General features: G+C 41.9%; 1 protein-coding gene across 1 annotated transcript in view; it reads left to right on the forward strand.

The window, feature by feature from the left end:
• Positions 1-21318, forward strand: part of DYNC2H1 (dynein cytoplasmic 2 heavy chain 1) — a 613609-nt gene that overhangs the window by 590526 nt on the left and 1765 nt on the right. The window contains exons 87-89 of the mRNA XM_040339316.1: positions 8106-8215; positions 10977-11058; positions 20375-20491. Coding sequence (XP_040195250.1) covers positions 8106-8215; positions 10977-11058; positions 20375-20491 — 309 coding nt within the window. The remainder of the gene's footprint in view (positions 1-8105; positions 8216-10976; positions 11059-20374; positions 20492-21318) is intronic.

Genomic DNA, 21318 nt, shown 5'->3' on the forward strand with positions numbered 1-21318 from the left:
ACATGGTAAAAATCCACTGTGCCAAAACCACCACCAACACTTCACACTCACCAGAACATGTGGCTGCCAAAAATTATAAGCAGCAACAGCTCTCTTTGTAACCACAAAGACAACAACAGCTCTTTTATGAAAGCAGTCCCTTTACATGGATCCACTGAGCAGATCTTCGTGGTCCAGGGTGCATGAATATAGTGTGGCTGTATGGGTTAGATGCTCACCAAACAGTGCCAGATACAACTTCCATAGCGCAGTATTTATTTAAAATCTCTGCATACAGTACAAAACATAAGTTAAAAACAAACAAAAAGTTGTGGTTGCCACATAGAATCCATGTGACGGAGTGAGGTCAGCACTCTAAACTCTATCCAACGCATTTAACATTCTAGCGCATCCTCAGGTGTCCTGCACTCAAGCATAAAATGTTCTATTCTTATTTTCCACCTCTGTACGTATTGCTGTATTACAGATCTTTATGCAGCTGTGTGCATTGTTCAATAGACAACAATGCACATTTGTTAGGATCTGTAAAATTTGTGTTTTTTTTTTTACTCGTGTACATGAGGCCTAATAGGTGTGTATCTGCATGAAATCCAGCAAGCAAAGCAAAAATGGCAACCAATCAATTTATAACTAACTTTTAAATTCGGGTGCACATGGACAGAACAATTTTTTCATCCCAGAAGTTTTTTTTTTTCTTGTAATCCTATATTCCTGATTTCCCTGAAAATGTCAATACCTCCAAATTGTTCTATAGTAGCCACGTTTTCCTCCATTGTTTCAAAGCTGAACGATATACATTTTAAATTAAGTGTAATTAAAAAACTGGTGTAATAAAAGGGTAACTCCACCTTTTGCACCATGTTACATGTTACACACTAAGGGCCAGATCCACAAAGAAATTACGGCAGCATATCTATTGATACGCCACGTAATTTCATAGTTCCCGCGTCGTATATTTGTTTTGTATCCACAAAACAAGATACAACGGAATGAGGGATCGATCCGACTGGCGTACGTCTTAGTACGCCGTCAGATCGTAGGTGTATATTTACGCTGGCCGCTAGGTGGCGTTTCCGGCGAATTCCGCGTCGAGTATGCAAATTAGCTAGATACCGCAATCCACGAGCGTACGTCCAGCCGGCGCATTTTTTTACGTCGTTTGCGTTCGGCTTTTTCCGGCGTATAATTATCGCTGCTATATGATGGCGTACTCAATGTTAAGTATGGCCGTCGTTCCCGCGTCGAAATTTGATTTTTTTTACGTCGTTTGCGAATAGGTATTTGCGTAGAATGACGTCACTGTCGTAAGCATTAGCTTGTTCCGGTTTAATTTTGAGCATGCCCCCACGGACGGCGCATGGGCCGTTAAAAAAAAACGTTGTTTACGTCGGGTCACAACGTATTTACATAAAACACGCCCCCATCACATCGATTTGAATTGCGCACCCTTACGCCGCCAAAGATACACTACGCCGCCGTAACTTACATTCTTTGAGGATTCGAAAAAAAAAGTAAGTTACGGCGGCGTAGTGTATCTTAGATACGCTACGCCCGGCAGAAATATGCGCCGCTGTATGTGGATCCGCCCCTAAATATGGGTGTAGGTATGGTCAGATATTGATGCAGACTCAGCAGTGGCACATGTGCATGGCATGGCACAGTTAATGCCTATTGAGAGTTCATATGCACTGAACTGTAAAGAAAGGGGGATTCTAAATAAATAATCATTTTCATACCTCATTGTGAATTTACAGCTTTATTTCTTTCATTGTAGTCAGTGCGTACTATTGACATGACTGATGATAAATGGATAAACAAAACCTCGGAAATGATTATAGTTGAAAATGCCATATAAAAATGCAGATTGTGTTCTGTGCGCTGGGAGATTGCTGGTAGTGGCCACCCACTCTTGTGCTTTAATTGGCTGTCTCAGAATGGACTCTGAATATCTGAGATGCAAAGCTCTTCCATCTCTTATTAAAAACAATCTCACAGGGATCCTCAATCAGTCCAGCAAGCAATTAATTTCAAAACAAAACCTAAGATGTGCGCTTGAACTTAAAATAGTTTTTGCCTCCCCTGAGTTCTTAATTACAGGAACGCTGTGATCGCTGTTGTGACAGGTCGCTGAGGAGCTGGCGTTATGCTACTTTGACAGCAATCAGTCTTCCTGGATTAAATGTGAACCTTCTCCAGAGATATATATTTGTATCACACAGATGGATTTTAGGCTAAATATAGCAATTATTTTTGTTTTATTTGAAATGCTAAATAGGGCTGTTTAGCCTTAAAGTAGATGTACACCATTGACAGATTGACATTTAGTTTGCAAAAGCTCTGTGTATCATAAGCAATTGCCATATTATTTTTTTTATCCTCTACTGCAGGGGTCGTCAACCCCCGGTCCGCGGCCCACTACCGTGCCGCGGCACTTCTGCAGCCGGGCCGCGAGCAGGCGGCATGAGAGAGCCCCACATGCGGACCGCGGTACTCTGCCATTCGGACCGCAAGGAGACTTTTCTTCCTCCTGCGTCGCTCTGTAATCCTCATAGAGCCGACATCGGGAGGCGGAACAATTCTGGGTGGAGGGCGGAGCTGCCCGAGGTTATCAAACAGGCGATTGGCTGCTAGGACTGTCCTTTATCTTAGCAGCCAATCACCTGTTTGTTACCTCTGCTCTCCATCCAATCTGTCCCGCCGCCCTCCCTGCAACTTTTCTCCTCATGCTGTGCCTCCCTCCGATCTGTCTCTGAGTGTGGGGGACGGACTGTAATGTGTGGGGGATGGAACTGAGGACTGTAATGTGTGGGGGGGGAAGCCTGTGGACTGTAATGGGGGGGAAGGCGGAGGACTGTAATGTGTGAGGGGGGAAGGCTGAGGACTGTAATGTGTGAGGGGGGAAGGCTAAGGACTGTAATGTGTGAGGGGGGAAGGCTAAGGACTGTAATGTGTGAGGGGGGAAGGCTGAGGACTGTAATGTGTGAGGGGGGAAGGCTGAGGACTGTAATGTGTGAGGGGGGAAGGCTGAGGACTGTAATGTTTGGGGGGGAAGGCTGAGGACTGTAATGTTTGGGGGGGGAGGCTGAGGACTGTAATGTGTGAGGGGGGAAGGCTAAGGACTGTAATGTGTGAGGGGGGAAGGCTAAGGACTGTAATGTTTGGGGGGGAAGGCTGAGGACTGTAATGTGTGAGGGGGGGAAGGCTGAGGACTGTAATGTGTGAGGGGGGGAAGGCTGAGGACTGTAATGTGTGAGGGGGGAAGGCTGAGGACTGTAATGTGTGAGGGGGGAAGGCTGAGGACTGTAATGTGTGGGGGAACTGAGGACTGTAATGTTTGGGGGGGGGAAGGCCGAGGACAGTAATGTGGGGGGGGGGCTGAGGACTGTAATATGTGGGGGGGAAGGCTAAGGACTGTAATGTGTGGGGGGGAAGGCTAAGGACTGTAATGTGTGGGGGGGACTGAGGACTGTAATGTGGGGTTATGATATAAATAGGTGCAGACGACAGTACTGTTAATGGGGAAGCCCAGAGTATGACAACACATGGTGAGTGTGAGCAGGGCCTAGTGGGGGCACTAGCTTCATCTGTTGGGGTGTTACCACATCTGGTGGCAGGCAGCATGGCAAGTGACAATCCGCATTTGGTGGCAGGCAGCATGGCAAGTGACACGCTCAAAGCTCCCACTGATTCTGCATTATGGTGGGTTTAACTTTATTTATTACTACAATGTAATAAATAGAAATAATGCGCTGACAAATTGCCCGCGAAAAATTGCTTACCCCCCGCATGCCATCCCCAACCTCCCCCCAACCGGGCCTTGGCAAAATTTTCTTCCATGCAGCCGGTCCCCGGTGCCAAAAAGGTTGGGGACCACTGTTCTACTGCATCTCTGTGTGTTTGATCTCATACACCCTTTTTGCTGAGACTACCTCTCTGCATGCACTTCAGGGATGACTGCATGGTTTCCTGATGGAGACAACAGTATACTATACCTGTATATTAAAATGGCCACTTGTAGTCTCCATTGGAAGCCCTGGTGACAGGGTGACAACTCAGCACAATTAGGAGAGAGGGACAGCAGAATATTGTCTTAGGCCTGGTTCATACTTGTGCGAGTTCATAACGAATGTGATGCGTCAAAAACACTTTAAATTTGCATGTCATCCCTAAAGTCGTTGTTTTCAATGACGGTCATTCACATACATGGGTTGCGATTCCTCTAAGAATGCGATGCGATAAAAAAAAGGGTCTTGTCCGACTGTACTGCGTTGCGTTGCAAATTTAGTCTCCATAGACATTAGTGTAAATAATTCTGGAATCACAGTGATGGTTCACATATGTGCAAATTCCACCACGTGATTCTCCACAAAAAAACGGAAGTACACAGGAAGTTAACACCTTTTTTTTTTCTTTTACACTATGGGCCAGATTCACAAAAGAGATACGACGACGTATCTCCTGATACGCCGTCGTATCTCTGTGATCCGCCCGTCGTAACTATGCGGCTGATTCATAGAATCAGTTACGCATAGATAGCCCTAAGATCCGACAGGTGTAATTGACTTACACCGTCGGATCTTAGGATGCAATTCTAGGCCGGCCGCTAGGTGGCGATTCCATTGCGGTCGGCGTAGAATATGCAAATGACTAGTTACGGCGATTCACGAACGTACGCTTTACCCGTCGCTCTACGTAGTTTCCGTCGAGATACGCCGCGTAAAACTAAGGCTGTCCTTTAGGTGGCCTAGCCAATGTTAAGTATGGCCGTCGTTCCCGCGTCAAAATTTTAAAATTCACGTCGTTTGCGTAAGTCATCCGTGAATGGCGCTGGACGCCATTTACGTTAACCTCGAAACCAATGATGTCCTTGCGACGTCATTTAGCGCAATACACGTCGGGTAATTTGACGGACAGAGCATGTGCAGTACGTTCGGCACGGGAACGCGCCTAATTTAAATGGTGCCCGCCCCATTTGAATTAGGCGGGCTTGCGCCGAGCGGATTTACGTTACACCGCCACAAGTTTTCAGGTAAGAGCTTTGTGAATCAGGCACTTACGCTGTAAACCTGCGGCGGTGTAACGTAAATGGGATACGTTACGACGCCGCAGCGTAGCGTATTTGTACCTGAATCTGGCCCTATGATTTTATTGGCTAGAACATTAATCGCAGCTATGTCCCCTCCTGAAATTTGTTGTAAAATTCACACCTCAGGATGGACAAAAAACTGACCAAATTCACAGCGCATCAGTGTGAACCGGGCCTTAGGCTGGGTTCACACTGTTGTATGGAGCAGCTAATTTTTGGCCTGAGACCAAGGTTCGTTAAAACCCATAAACAGTATATATTTTGTGAAAGCAGAGACCCTGGAGACTAAAATAGTGGTAGTTCTAATTTTTTATGTTACAAGATATTAGTGCGACATTTTATCAATCGCAAATTTTCAGTAAACAATACACTAAACTTAATTTTATTGCACACAAATGCAATATATATCCCCGTTTTTGCTCAAATATAAAAGATGATGTTTCACAGAGTAAATAGATACTCAATATGTGAAGCTTTAAAGTTGCACATCACAGAAAAATGTGCTCAAATACACAGTCACTATTCATAAAACTGTGTGACCAGATCTGATGTATGTGAAATTCTGTGAAAGTACAAAATAGTAAAATGAATCATCGTTTGGGAAAAAAATATGGTAAAATATTGTACACCAATGTGAAAGAAAGGTAAGTGGATACAAATCATGTGAAAAAAGAGGGGGTTGAGTCCATATAGGATAGCTGATTAGCATCACCAAAATATCAATGGTAATACGATAGAAGAAGGAAATTTGCAGAGATGACCACCACCGACTATGTGAAGGCTTACCAGAATAGGTGGACTTAAAGGGGCATTGACCTCTTAAGTCACATAGGTTTGTGGTGATGTTCATTGTTTGAGTGAAGATATACAATCAACGATGACTATCACGGGTCAGGACCAAGAAATTTCCATCAGCCAAATTTACAATGTTTTGTACAGTTGGATTTCTTATAAAGGGAAGGAGGACTGGAACAATTCCATATATTCACACAATGCAACCAAAAAAAGAAGAGAGGTTCCACATAGTATGATATTGTTGATAAATGGTTTGTTAAAAAATGAATAAAATCAGGAACGCTCACATTTTAAATTGAGACATGGACACTTGCAAGGACAATATAGATAGATGAGTCGATCGACGCTTTTCGTCTACACAGACCATTTTTTTTTTTAAAGGTAATTTTTATTGTTTGCAAAGACAAAATATTACAAACAAGAGCAAACCCTGCTCACATATAAATGACGAACAATACAAGAGCAGAATTTACATATACAATAGACTGTTAGCTTATATGCAAGGACCATAAATCAGGATAGAGCTACAAAAGTATCCATGAGTCATAAACCACATAAACGGCATATGCATCTGTAACAGCCAGTGTGAAACAAGAGTATCCTGGTCTTAATATATAGCTTAACCATCATGTGATATAGTTTGCTCAGATTCTACCCACAGGGACCAGATTTTGTGGAATTTCTTAGGACAACCCCTGGCTTCATATGTCAATTTATATAGTGGAATTGCCCGATTAAAGTAATCCCAAAATTTACGGTGGGAGAGATCTGTGATTTCCAATGCATTGCTATAGATTTCTTGGTGTTAAAAGGTTTTCTTCTGTTGTGTAAGCGAGCTAATAAAGGCAGTAACCGCAGACCAAATGGCTCGAATAGGTGGCCTCTCCCAGACCATATGACAGAATGTGCCATCCGCAAATGAGCATTTAGAGCAAACAGCGAAGGGAAATTTACCCAGTTGAAAAGGGAGACATGGAGTATAATATGATCAGTAGAGAGTCTGGACAATCTTAACCCCAGATTAGATGACCATGGAAACTTGTAAAGGAAGGATTTCCTGCCACACCTCCTCTGTTCGATCTGGAATATCCGTTCTCCAGTGTGATTCAGTACTTAGAAGGTGGTCAGTTTTAGAATAAACTAAAGAGGAGTATTATGTGGAAATAAGTTTAGAATGTGAGGGGTCACAGGTTTTCCAAACAGAGGGTTTCAGAGAAATGTTAGTCAAGACAAGTTGAGTCGCTACTTGGTGTCGTAATTGCAAATATCTGAAATAAACCATGACCAACTTTAGAATCCAAAATTGTCCAAAGGTGACGCTTTAAAAGCTCCTACAGGTCATCAGTTTAGAGTTAACCATTAATAATGGCCCTAAAATTATTGATCTCAGTCTGGCATGTGCAGCAACATGTAAAATATATAGTGCAGTCAATTTTATGTGTATGTAGGTACCCCTGACGTGTGCATTTATGTACACATTTCTATGCAAAACAATGTACCGCTTTGAGATTCAAAAATCGGACATAATCATGCCGCCAGGGAGGTTAAAGGGGTGTTCCAGACTATTTGTTATGTTTATTAAAAGTCAGCAGCTACAAAAAGTGTAGCTGCTGGCTTTTAATAAACATACACTTACCTGTTCCTCGGTCCAGTGACGTGCCGCTGGGAGCTTCGTTCCGGTCCCCCCCTTCACCGCCGGCGCCTCCACTGCAACTGTGGGCACCCAGCCGTGACAGCTTTGGGCTTCACGGCCGGACACCCACTACGCATGCGCGAACGGCACAGCGCTCCCTGCGATCTGTCACGTGTCCCAGGTGATTGCCTACAGGGAGGGGCCACTAAAAGGCAATATGACGTATCGCCTTAATGGTCCCTGGGCAGAAGGAGGAAGTGGGACAGGAAGTCCCACTCCTCCTGAAGCCCCCACTCGCCCCCCAAGAAAATTACATGCCAAATGTGGCATGTAAGGGGGTGAGGAGTGGATTAGGTGGAAGTTCCACTTTTGGGTGGAACCCTGCTTTAATTGCACCAAATAAACAGAACAGTCATTTGGAAAGATGCTGAGTGTATCTTTTTGTGTCCGTTCCCTCCTGAAGTAGTTATTATTAATTTGGTACCACTAATCAATATGAGGATAGATAGAAGTTGCCTATCTATAACATATACTCATTGTTGATTTTTTTTTTTATGCATTTAAATGTATTTCTTTTTTTATTTGAAACAGAATTGGGTGGAGAAAGCAGAAAAACAGAGTCTTTTATCCGACACCTTAGACCTGTCAGAACTTTTCCATCCGGATACATTCCTGAATGCTTTACGTCAGGAAACAGCCAGGTAAATCTGTACATTTTATGTGTATCTGTATTTGTTTAATGAGTGTAAAGCAGATCTCCAGACAAAAAATGGACGTTAGCAACAGGTAAAAAGTCATTTTCTGTTGTGTCCGATTTTTGCTATTGGGTGTAACAATTTGTACAAAAAAAATATATAAATGTAATGTAAAGTTTTTAGCTTGTAGCAAGGGAAGTCTGTCTGCAAAGGGTATTCCTTTTTTGGGGGTTATTTTAAGTCACTACAAACTATTCTCTAATGAACCCTCCCTGTGCAAACAGTCAGTTTAGAGGAGATTTCACGGAAGGTGCTGCTACAGCTCATAATCAAGAACTTATACACATAGCCTGACATTGTGTAAAACTGTTTTTATTTTTATTTTTTTTTGCTGGTGTTTGAAGAAAAAAATCTTGTTTTTAAATGGCATACAGTAAGACCCCTTTGACACTGCGCCGCTCATTGTGTCGGCTGTGCTATTTTTACCACCAACGCTATGGGTGGATTTGCATCGCATTTCGGCCACTAGCGGGGCGCTTCTAACCCCCGCTAGCGGCCAAAAAAGGGTTCAAACCGCCAGCAGTGCGCTGCTGAAGCAGCACATAGCAGGCCGTATAGCCGCGCTGTCCCATTGATTTCAATGGGCAGCAGCGGTGGGGGAGTGGTGAACACACCGCTCCAAAGATGCGGCAAGCAGGATTTTTTTTACCATCCTGCTAGCGCAACGCTCCAGTTTGAAAGCCCTCGGGCTTTCACACTGGAGACAATGGAGCAGCTGTTTGAGGGCGGATTGCAGGTGCTATTTTTAACGCTAGAGTGCCTGCAATACACCCTCAGTGTGAAAGGGGTCTAAGGGAAGTGGACTTTTTGCATGATTTCAATTAGCCTGCTAAAGTTTGCTTAGTTTTTGCTATTCTAAAACCATGAAGATTACCCTTTGGTTTAGAGTGTCATTATGGTGAGAGGTACTAACAACTACTTTCTGCAACTTTACTGCATTACATTTTCATTTTAAAAAAAGTGTTTGCATATTTTTTAGCAAGATTGTATTTACCGGTAATTCAGATTACATTTGGATTTTAAAGCAGTAGTTAAGTCCTTGAAAAAAAAAAAAATCCCTCACTGCATCCAATTTGCATGACATGTGAGTATGACCGTCTCTAAATGGAGCCTGTTCACACATGTTTGGGACGGCCGTGGGTCCTGCGCATTTTTAGGTCTAGTACAGGTGCGAATTCAAGAAAGAATTCTAACTTGAATGGTGAACAGGGAAATATGACAAAATAAAAAATACAATATCAGCTTCAGCAATAACATACCGACAGTATGTTATACCAATATATTGGCCAGAGACCTATGACCAGTTACAGTGCCCATCCCACCTGGTGCAACAGTCATAAAGGGAAAAACAGTATGAGCCATTTCACCTACCCCTCCCCCCCCCCACCTGCAGCAAACAATAGCAAAGTCTTGTATATGACAGCAACCAAAGCCACTTGTATAGTACTAGACAAATGGGAATTATCACGTTGACTCCCCAATTAAGCATACCAAGCACCCTTTTAGTAAAGAAAAAAGGAAATATCATGCTAAAACAGAGAAATGCTGAGTGAACAGTATTTCAAATGCAACCGTATCCGAGGAGGTTAGCCAACCACCCCACACTTTATTAAACTTGGTAAAAGCTCCCTTATTGGAGTAAGTGGCTTTATATAAAGGCACAGCTTTATTCACTAATGATTTCCAGAATGCTAGGGTCAGTGCAGATGTTTTCTTCCAGGACAAAATAATTGATTTCCAAGCATAGAATAATAATTGAGTGAGGAGAATACATATAGCTTTGGTAGTAGCTAAGGAATCCATCAGGCTTAACAGGTATCTTTTCACCGAGATGGGGACGAAAATACTAGTAATTGAGCATATAGAGGTCATAACCCCCCACCAAAACTGTATAATAGCTGGACAATCCCAGAATATATGCATAATGTTTGCATTGGGTGCGGAACACTGCCAGCACAGAGTTGATCCCTTTTATATATTTGCCAGTCTTGTCGGCCTAAAATGTAGAAATGTATACAGGCATACCCCGCTTTAAGTACACTCACTTTACATACACTCGCGAGTAAGGACATACCCACAAGTGTATGTAAAGTGCCTTACAAGCACTGTACAGACATTTTGCAGCCGCAATATAAGGAGCTGAAGCTCAGAGAGCATAGCCCGCTCTGTTCCAGTGTGCCCCTGACACCCCCACTACAGCCCCTGAGACCTTAACTACAGCTTCTAACACCCCCTCTACACCTCCTGACCCCCCACTTCACCCTATAAGTCAAAAAAGGTATTGTTTCATTTTAAGTACATTTTCGTTTTACATACATGCTCTGGTCCCATTGTGTACTTAAATGTGGGGTATGCCTGTAGTGTACTAAACTGTCTTTTCGTGGAATGTGTCAGATTTCGCTTTTTGTTTCTCCGCGTTTTTGTGTCGTACCAACACAAACAAAATAAATAAATATGGGAATGTCTAAACATTTGTAATTGCAACAATTTTCTGGGCAAAATTGTGCATTATTTGACAGAAATGCAAGGGTGCCAATATTTTTGACCATGACTGGAAATGCCAATGGTCAATACATTAGCGTATTCAGAGAACATCTCTTGCTGAATTTTGTTTGTTTAGTAAAAATAATCATACTACAGCTGTAAGCTTTCAATACGTTTCCGCGTCTTCCTTTTAACATCTCTGCCGCATTTTCTGTCTTACTAGAACAATGAACTGCTCAATGGATAACCTCAGATTTGTAGCATCCTGGAAAGGACGCATTCACGATGCCAAGCTCCAAGTCAAGGTAATAAAACACACAATAAACATCACACGGCACAATGAAAACGTCATGTTCAGACAAGATGGTCTGGTCATTGGTATGCAGCTCAGCTCACTACATAATAAAACTCCTTTAAAACTCCATTGTGATTTACCTTTGCCGTGTTTCCCTATTAGTCAAACAGCCCCTTGTGTTTTCCGTGTTATTTGGCATAATTTGCAAACAGCGCGCAGTTGTATGTGACCTCTGTAGAAGTCAACAATTAAATTAACAGCCCACGGGATGGTTTATAATGGCTGCTGTCTGGCACAATTCTGTATTATAGACTAATAAGCTGCAGAACTTTACATGTCAGCAGTTTTTCCTGCTGCAGATCTGCTTTGTATAATCACACTTATTAGAAGAGGAATGGTGTGGGTCACAGCCTAAATATGGATGTGCATTAAATATTTATGAAGTATTTAATTTTGATTAGAAATACGTGTTAAACTGAAAATCACACCTCTTTTTAAATGAGTTTGTCCATTTTTTCATGGCTACTGACAAGTTAAATTACTTACCAGCAACATGTATCTGTTTAATACCAGAGATGACATCTTGTACACCAAACTGCTACAATCACTTCCAAGGCCAAGTTAAAGTGATTGTAAAGGCAGGAGTTTTTTTTATCTTAATGCATTCTATGCATTAAGATAAAAAAACACCTGCGTGCAGCGGCCCCCTTACTAACGCAGGAGAAGATTGACCACACTCACAGGTGTGAAGAAAATAGGAAGCTTTATTGAAGATAAAAATCCATCAAACGATACGTAATGACATCCAAAAACACATCAACAGCAGATTGGCAGAGATTAACGCGTTTAGTCATAATACTTACCTGAGCCCATATACAGCGATGTTGCATGAGAGATTTGGCTGCCTGAGACTCTCTTCCTCCATTGGCTCCTGCTGCTGTCAATCAAGGTCAGTGAGCTAATGAGGAAAGAGAGAGGGCAGGGCCTAGTCGGGGCTCCTGTCTGAATGGACACACAGAGCTGCTGCTCAGGTCTGGTGCCCCCATAGCAAGCTGCTTGCTGTTGGGGCACTTGTCAGGAATAGGGGCCAGGAGAGCCGAAGTAGAGGAGGATCTAGGCTGCTATTAGCAAAACCATTACACAGGGAAAGTAAGTAGAACCTGTTCTTTATTTAGAAAGAAACAAAAGGAGACATTACAATCACTTTAAAGCCTTGTGGAAGAGAATAGAAACATAAACTACTACAAGAAAGCTTTATACTCTAAATCTTGTCTTGCATGGCTCAAATTTTGATAAACCCCTGACAGCACCACCCAACTCAACAGAAGTCCTTGACTTTTGTTGAAGGAGCAGGGTGAAAAATTGTCCTCTTCGTCAAATCAGATGCAGCTAAATAAGTATTCTGACAGCCGCAGCTGACAGAATACAATAGGTGGCAGGGGAGATTCACCCATCTATGTTGTTTAGCAAATACGTGTATGGTCAAGGCCAGGGTGTATCTGGGCACATATTGCATACATTGAGGCTTCCTTTAGTAAACACTGCATGTTGGAATAATAAGTAGTAGCAGAGTTATAGGCAGCAGAATTTTTAAGCGACCTCCCATGCTACCTGTAAAAGTCAAGCTAAGCCCAGCTCCTTCTGACTTCTGACCTTTCCGATTAGTATAGAGAATCTTGGGAGGCAAAATGAGGTGCGGCCATATTTCGTTTTAACAAGTTGAAATTTGTATATAACTCCAGTCTTAAATCGGAGACTTCTGGTATGCCCTGCCTATGAATCTTCTCAACATATGCTCAGCATGAATTACCCAGTATTGTCACATATTTGAAAAAAGAAACTGCGCTAAGATAATAAAGGTTTTAGAATGGCCTGAAGCTCTAATAGGTAAGCAGCAACTAACCTGATAACATAACCATGAAAAGAAGTGAGAAAAATATATATAGTTGCGCTAGTGTCAGGACCACCTTTGCGGGGAAGGTTACTCAATCACCCCCACCCCAAACGTGGAAATAAGATGAATGAACATAAACCGTGAACTTATTATGAAATGACTAAAGTGCACGAATAATACCAAATTAAAATCATAAATTGGATGATAAACAAATCATAAAGCATAAGCCCTAAATTAGCTAATGACATCAGTTAAGTGACAGTAAATTTGTAAGGATATGAAAAAACATGCACAAGGTGAATTCCAAGGGAACAACCAAAATTGCATAAAAAATATATATATATAAACATAAAAGTCCATAAAACTGCTGTGAATAAACACCCAGTGATGTTCCAGGATATCAGCTATGCTTTCTTCCTGGGATCAACAGCTTCAAGGGAATTCCACCACCATAATGCAAGTAAACTGCTTACCAGAGCCAATGGTCCTGTGTGATTAGGACCTAGACCAGCATGGATGTTAAACCCGGCAAACAGGACGAACACTGCATCCGTGATGTTGTAATCCGACATGGTAGTACGACAAACTCCACAGCAAGGGCATCAGATGATATGGTATCATGCAAATAAAGCAGATGCCTCGATAGTGTAAAACCAATGACTTTTATTAAAATAAAATCAAACCGTAAAAAACTCACATTTAGTAAGTATAAGACCAGCCTTAAACCTGTTGCGCCGGCCGGACGCAAACAGGAAAACCCATCCGAATGGAAAACGAGCATATGAGGGTGATGACGTCGGCAAGCCGCTCGTTCCGCCCGATGCGTTTCGTGATAGGTCACGCCGTCTCGGGGCACTATGTGAGACCTGTGAGTTTTTTACTAATGTCCTTAGGGGATGGAGCGCTTCTCCTCTCTGGAGAAGTTTTTCTTTGCTTAACTAGTTTTCTTATTTTGGATTAAGAAAATCGCCACCAGCAAATCAATGTCTTATGAGGAGTTGGCATGTCATGCTTTTATATAATGTAACGAAAAATGTATAATGTGACGACAAATACACATTATATATTTTAATATATCTGAGTGTTATTATGGTTCCTATAAAGTCCAACATTTTGGTCCTTTATTTATGTGGCAATTTACCTATTTGTGTCCACGGTAACCACTAGACCTGTGCATTCGTTTTCGTCCGAATACATTTTCGTCCGAATTTCAGCTATTTTCGTTATTGTTTTTCGTTATTGTTTTTCATTATTTGTTTTAACAAATGAAAACAAAAGTGCAGAATACGAAAACCGAAAGATCCGACAATAAACAAATGCTTTATTTTCGTTTTCGTCGGTCGAATGTACCTAACCTTAACTCTATTAGTCCAAGATTATTCTACATAGAGAGAAAAGATTTGACATTATAGAGAGAAAAGATTTGACATAGAGAGAAAATATCACTGCTGGAATTGGGTAGGGGAAGTAAAATAAAAATAATGATGATGATGAATGTTATTGGCTGATTGTAACCAAAGAGGAGGAGCAGTAAAATAGCTAGAACTAACTTGACAATTCAACATGAACGACGAAGATTCGATGAAGCATCAAAAAACATACAAACGTAGAATCTGTCATTGAAGGCTTATGGTGTCTGTCAAATGTTCAAAGACGATTTGAAAGAAGCAGCTAAACTGTATGATGCCGCAATCGTACATTTCTGGTCAAATGCTCGGCCCATAGACTACAGAAAAATTCTAATGTTGGTTGACTAGTAATAATAATTTATAAATATAATTATTACTAGTGTCATACAACATTAGAATTCTTCTATAGCTTGTAGGCGGAACATTCGACCGGAAATGTACGATTCGACGTACAGTTTCGCTGCTCCGTCAAATCTTTGAATATTCGACAGACACCATAAAAATTCAATGGCAGATTCAACGTTAATTCATTAGGATTTTCAGACGAATGCAATTTCTAACAAAAAACTAAATAGATAAAAACTAATTTCGGGAGTAACTAAATACATTTATTTTTCGGACGAAAACGAAATTCCGAAACAAAATATTTCAGTGTGCACACGTCTAGTAACCACCCGTGCTGACATAAAAATGTCAAATTGGTTCTTATTTTGGATTCAATCAACTTTTCGTTGCCTTCTGCTATAACGTTAGAAGCAGTGCATCTGGATCAGTGTAACCTCAGTACTTTGGAAGCAGTACCTGGACTTCACACTGTGGGGATAGCCTGTAATGTTGCTTTGGTTACTGAATTCTGCTTGAGTTCTCAAGTGTACTTAGCCACAGGGTGTTATAAAGGACCATGTCTGTGGTCCATTCCTATTATTCCCAGACCCTAAAGACCCCCTTTGGGTTATGCCTACTATAATGGGTGAAGCTTGAACCTAAATAGGGACCAGCAATATGGAAAGTTACGACAGGTCTGTCAAGGTTATGACACCAATACTGTATCTTCATAGCAGGAAGGAGACACATCATCTCCATTACTTGTATCAGGAAACCAGGAATGTGTTTTGAGTTTTTTCACTTTCAACTTGACGGTAAAAGTTCCACCATTTAAAACTTAGTCTCAGGTGGATGACTAAGTGTCACACACCACAGGTCGCACTTTTACCACCACTTCCATCCAGAGTCCTTAAAAGGTACACAGACACTTCTTCCCACCCTCTTGCCATGAGGACTTTGTTACAGGATAGTTAACCCCTGTGTTGCTGTGTATCCTTCCACAGAAACAATTACCCATTTCCTCACCCTACTCCCCGAGTACCTCATGGGGGGAATGCCTCACTGATTGAAATGGTGGAAACCAGGTGCAAGGGAACTGCGGCAAAAACTGATGGCTGTATTAAGGTCATTTACTATCTGAGAAAGTCGGACAGTTGCAGAGAAATCTGTTTTAGTCAGATAGGCCACTTGTTGCATGCCTGAAATATAGCTAGAATCGGATGCAGAGACCAGTGGTCCTGCTCTGGTGCAAGGGCAGCATTATCACTTTGAGCAGTTTAAGTGAGTTACAAACTGCTAAAAAGTGAATTTTTTATGGAGCCTTCAGAGCATTGCACCCGCGATCATGAGATCGTGGGTGCCATGTCAGGTTCCTGCCGACTCCAAGTCAGCTTACTTCCCATACCTCCCGTACAAGCAGACAGGAAGAATCGATGAACTATGAGCCCGCTCACCACCCCTCTTGCAGTTCATTGACAGCTACAAACTGTCTGCCGCAAGGGATGATGGTACTTGTAGTCAATTCAGTCACAGAACTCTGTGAATGAATGAAGTGGCTGTGTGGACACGGCCGTGGTGTTTTCAATTTCTGACAGCAGGTGTGGGGAGAGGATTGGCTGTCACAATGGGGGGTCTGGGGGAGGGGGTTTGCTTTAGTAACATGTTACACCCTGAATATGGGCATAACATGTAACAAGTGAGCTTATTCTTTAATAACTATACACGTATAGGGATTTAACACACACACATATGTATATTTGTGCATGGTAATATTATCCCTTTTACATCATTATCTTTGAAATGTATTAGTCTTTTTATCTCTCTTTGTAATCTTATCACTTTGAAATACACGCAGTAAAGTGGTTGACAATGGCAGGAACTTGTCTATGAGAACACAAATTTCGAGTCTGTACTGCAGCTGATTCCAAAACCTATTAGACTGTACGGTCTTCCTACTGTTGAATAGGGTACCACCAAATTACTTCCTGTGTTATATTCTACAGAGACCTTTCTCCAGGACAGAACACTTGTTAAATGGACGTCACCACTTGTATGACGCGAATAGCACTTGAGAAAAATAAAAGGCAAAATGTGGCTCCTATTAAACCCCAAACATCATATTGTTTAATTGACTTCTGTACTGTAACCATAACTGCAGGAGACGGGAGTCCAGTAGATAGCAGCTGCCTGTTGATTGCTTGTATGTCTCCATTGTTTTTCAGTGGGTGTAATATTCCCCTCTCACTGATTTTATTTACTTTGGCCTCATTTGTGTTTGGGTTGAGCATTGTTCAGCCACACCAAATAGTGTTTTACGATGTTGTTCCATTAAAGTACGCCTAGCTTTGAATAGCTGGATTTGTACTCCGAGCAATTAGAGAATAATTAAAGGAAGTTGATTGATGATAATAGCAGCTTGTTTAGGTGTCTTTAATTTGCCATTATGTTTAGGCGTTTATATTAAAATGAAACGGGTGTGCACGTGCCACGATCCATTCATTCCCTGTGATCTTCACTGGTAACAGGATCTGTTAATACAAAAGGAAATTCTCACTAAACTAGGTACACGCACATCCTTTTTTTTTTCATCCCCTGCCAGAATACAGTGATCAGCACTCCTGGCTGTAAGGCCAAGCACTGACCGAATTCTGGTTTTCCAGCAGGACTATATGACAGAAGCCACTCATTAGACACGCTTCTGTTGAAAATACAGCTGTACAGGCATACCTAAAGTGAACCAACCGATTTTTGGCATGTGTGTACCAGGCTTAACCCTGGTACACACTAATATTTTTTTTTTTCAACCCATCAATGTTAGTCCAGTGATCTTCTCCGCTGAGCTGTTGTGTTCTGATGTGGACAGCCCCCCACCAGAACACTCCGGGAAGCGCTCTCTGCCATTGGCTGTTCGGAAGCTGGTCGGCTGCTTGTTCTCCAGCATGCTTGTCTGATAGAAGCCGGCCAAACATCCCACTTCTGTCGGACCAGCTGACACACACAGGGACGAATGTCGGACGTTTTTTATTGAACCAGCCGAGGTCCTCCGACATTCCACCCGTGTGTAATGGACATAGAAATAAAGGCACATTTTTATTAATTTTGCCTTTAGCTATACTTTATGCTTGAATCATTTTCATATATTAGTTTGGATAGACATGGACAGCTGTATTTTCCTGAAGTTATTTACACAATTGCAAATAAATGCCCTTAAAATGCATGAATTGCAACCCTTTTCTTCTTATTGACTTTACATTTTTACTAGTATTGATTTTGTTTTTTGTTTTTTCACTTAAAGCAAACATACAGCCCTGCAGTAGGCAGCCAGTATACTGGATAACTATTAATAGGCACCTTTTCTTGGCAAAAATCCTTGTCCCATCTGCCCACCATGTACATAGCTGGCACAGTTTTAGGCGATTTTGACATTATTGATGTTAGATGGTGTTCAGAAGACACGTGCCAGAGCAATGCAGGCTCACAATACATAATGGCCAGCCTCACCAGAACCAAAGCTTCCCATACTCCCCTGCCTGCCTCACCAGAGAGGCGTCAATACTATGCCAATCTTTTTTTTGCTATGTGAAGCTTACCATTTAAATTGGTAGTCTGCCCGTGAATTGGCTCTCGGTTATAGGGTTGTACAGTGTTTTTAAAATAAAAAAGGACTTATCTTTTAATTTATTTTATGCTTTGTCAGTGAAGTACTTATACAGCCATTGTATGTTGTTCATATGATTGTGTGCTGTTTCATCTGAATAGACAAGCCTCAGTACAAAAGTCATCTTGGGTAAATTGCGACATTGCATCTACTGAAAGTTCAAATGTCAGGGGTATGCAAAAGTAAGGCTTTCTGTTGGAATTGTTCAATCATTTTATTCATGAATTGTTGGGTTCTGTGTGCCCTACTCAGAAATAATCTAATGCCTTGTTTATGCAGAGAGCAGCTTGTAACAGAACAATGTGTTGTTTTTTTTTTAAAAGATACATTTTACATTTGCTAACAGTAGGTGATTTGTACATGGGGAGGAATGCCGGGCAATTTGAGCAGACCTTTCTTTTTACTGTATTGTCCACTTTAAAGTGATAGCATTTTCAGTAACTGATTTAAAGTGGTTGTAAAGCCTAAACCGTTTTTACCTTATTGCATTCCTTGCATTAAGGTAAACATTTTTTAGGCGTCCGCATCCCCCCCCCTTTTTTTAACTAGTTTACTGGGAAATGTTCATTTTGTTGTGCTCAGTGCTTTAGGGTATAGGGGGCCTCAACTGTGGCCCTTGAAAACACAAAAAGGCTGCACATAATATATAATATATTTAATGCATCAAAAACTGCAGGCACACTACAGGAAATAATGGTAGGAGCCTGTAGATATTCCGCAGCTGTTTTTCGAGATTGGAAACCTGCTGCAGAAGGAAGTCAGACATTGGGGATGTGTTATGTGAGACTGCTTGGCATCGCTGTCAATACAATCGCTTATTATACTCCCACTAGTGGGATCTGCCAAGGGCCACAGATTGGGTACAAGGACTTTAAAAAGCCATTCAGTTCCAGTAGTGCATCAGCACTAGAAGCTTGTTGAAAGCCTGTAAGCTTTTTGTTGTCTTTTTCCCTGTTGCATATCGTCCCCAACTTCCCGTCTGGTAGAAGCGTGTCCCCAGAATAGAGACTGAGGGAAATATTTCTAACAAATGCCAGTATAACCTAACAGGGGTTTCCAATCCTTCCCCATTCTATCCAAAACTAAGAAAAAGTTTTGTCTATAGATACACTATAAAGAAGAAGTACCTTTGGTCCTGCCCCCCTCTACTACCTCCATCTTTGTTAGTTTGGCACCTGCACAGATATTTAGAATGGCTCTGCCTGGCTTTCTGGTCCCAGCAGATCCCTTGTGGCATATCTGTGCATGCTTGGGGGGGGTTCTGCACCTGCACAGAAAAGCCACACCATCATCGTGCATGCACACATTTACCACAAGGCTTTACAAGGACCCTAAGCCCTGTTGCACATCAATCTGAGACATGAGAGGGTATGCATTTTGTCTAGGTGAGAAAGTTGGAAGTGCTGCATAAAACCCTTATGATTTTAGAGAGCATGGGGGGAGCAGGGGGAAATCTTTTTGTGCTGCTTTAATGTTTTAGGCATGTCCCACTCTGCATGCAGGTAACACACTGGTAACACTTATTAGATTCCTAATTAAGGTCCCACATTTCTGGACTACTCAGACTGGGTTAGTAGAAACCTCACAGTTGTAGATCTAGTTTTGGATTGGTTTTGTAGACCAGTTTTGTAAATTTGGATAAAAGTGTAATAATATTTAACACACTTTATCAGACCTGGGAAATTTTGATAAATGTTCAAGATGTGTTTCAACACTACTGAACAATGCAAGAAGTATATTCAGTCTATTGCAGTTCAGCTTCCTCTTAAACAATACCACCTGCTAGGCTTTGACATTTCTACATGGTTTTTATTGCAAAAGCAAATTCCAGTTCCCTAGAAGCTAACAATGAGGAATAGTTGAGGTGTTTATTTTGAAGTTGGATTTCCTCTTCTCACACATCCCAGTGCATTCCTTGGCTTCCTGTTATTTACATGTGTGTCTGAGGCTCAAGACCCCGCCATTCTGCTGGTCACGAATATATAGTATGCATCTAAGGCAGCATTCTGCAGTTGATGATCTCTTGTGTTTGTGTTATTAGATCAGCGGACTACAGCTGGAAGGATGCAGTTTTGATGGAAGTCGACTTTCAGAAAACCAGCATGACTCTCCGAGTGTATCTATGGTACCACCTTGTTATATGGCCTGGATTACACAGGTACAGTAGTACGCAATCAAGAGCCATCCACCAATGTCAGCACTGTTCAGCTGTACCCAAGCTAATGGGCCATGAAATATACACCCTGGATTTTCTTCATGCCACTGGGAGTAATCTAAGGTTTAAAAAAAAATGTTCCTGTGCTGGTGAAAGTTTCTAACAATCAATGCTATCAATGAATTTCTGGAACCCCCTCCACAGAAATAACATGCAAGGCCAAGGTTATAAGCAATCATGTTTCATGTGTTGATCAGGACCCACTAACAGGCCAGGTTTGCAACATAACTGAAATACATGGCAGGTGATACATTTGCTGCTCAGTGATTGCAGTATTCTAGGCCCAGATTCACAAAAGAGATACGACGGTGTATCTCCTGATACGCCGTCGTATCTCTGTTTTAGGGTCTTCTTAACTATGCGACTGATTCATAGAATCAGTTACGCATAGTTAGCCCTAAGATCCGACAGGTGTAATTGTTTTACACTGTCGGATCTTAGGATGCAATACCGCGGTTGCCGCTGGGGGGAGTTTGCGTCGTAAACCAGCGTCGGGTATGCAAATTAGTAGTTACGGCGATCCACAACGGTTTTTCGCGTTCGCTACGTCGCTGCTAGTCTAGTTTCCCGTTGCAAAGTTAGTCGTCGTTTTAGGTGCCCTAACTTTACACAGCACACGTATGTGCTGTATAAAGTATGGTCGTCATTCCCGTGTCGAAATTTTAAATTTTTTCCTTCTTGCGTAAGACGTCCGGGAATACGGAAGTACGCTACGCACGTCGCAGTTCGAAAAAATTTCGTCACTTTGCGCAAAGCACAACGGGAAATTC

The sequence above is a fragment of the Rana temporaria genome, chromosome 2, assembly GCF_905171775.1.
Source record: "Rana temporaria chromosome 2, aRanTem1.1, whole genome shotgun sequence".
NCBI lineage: Eukaryota > Metazoa > Chordata > Amphibia > Anura > Ranidae > Rana > Rana temporaria.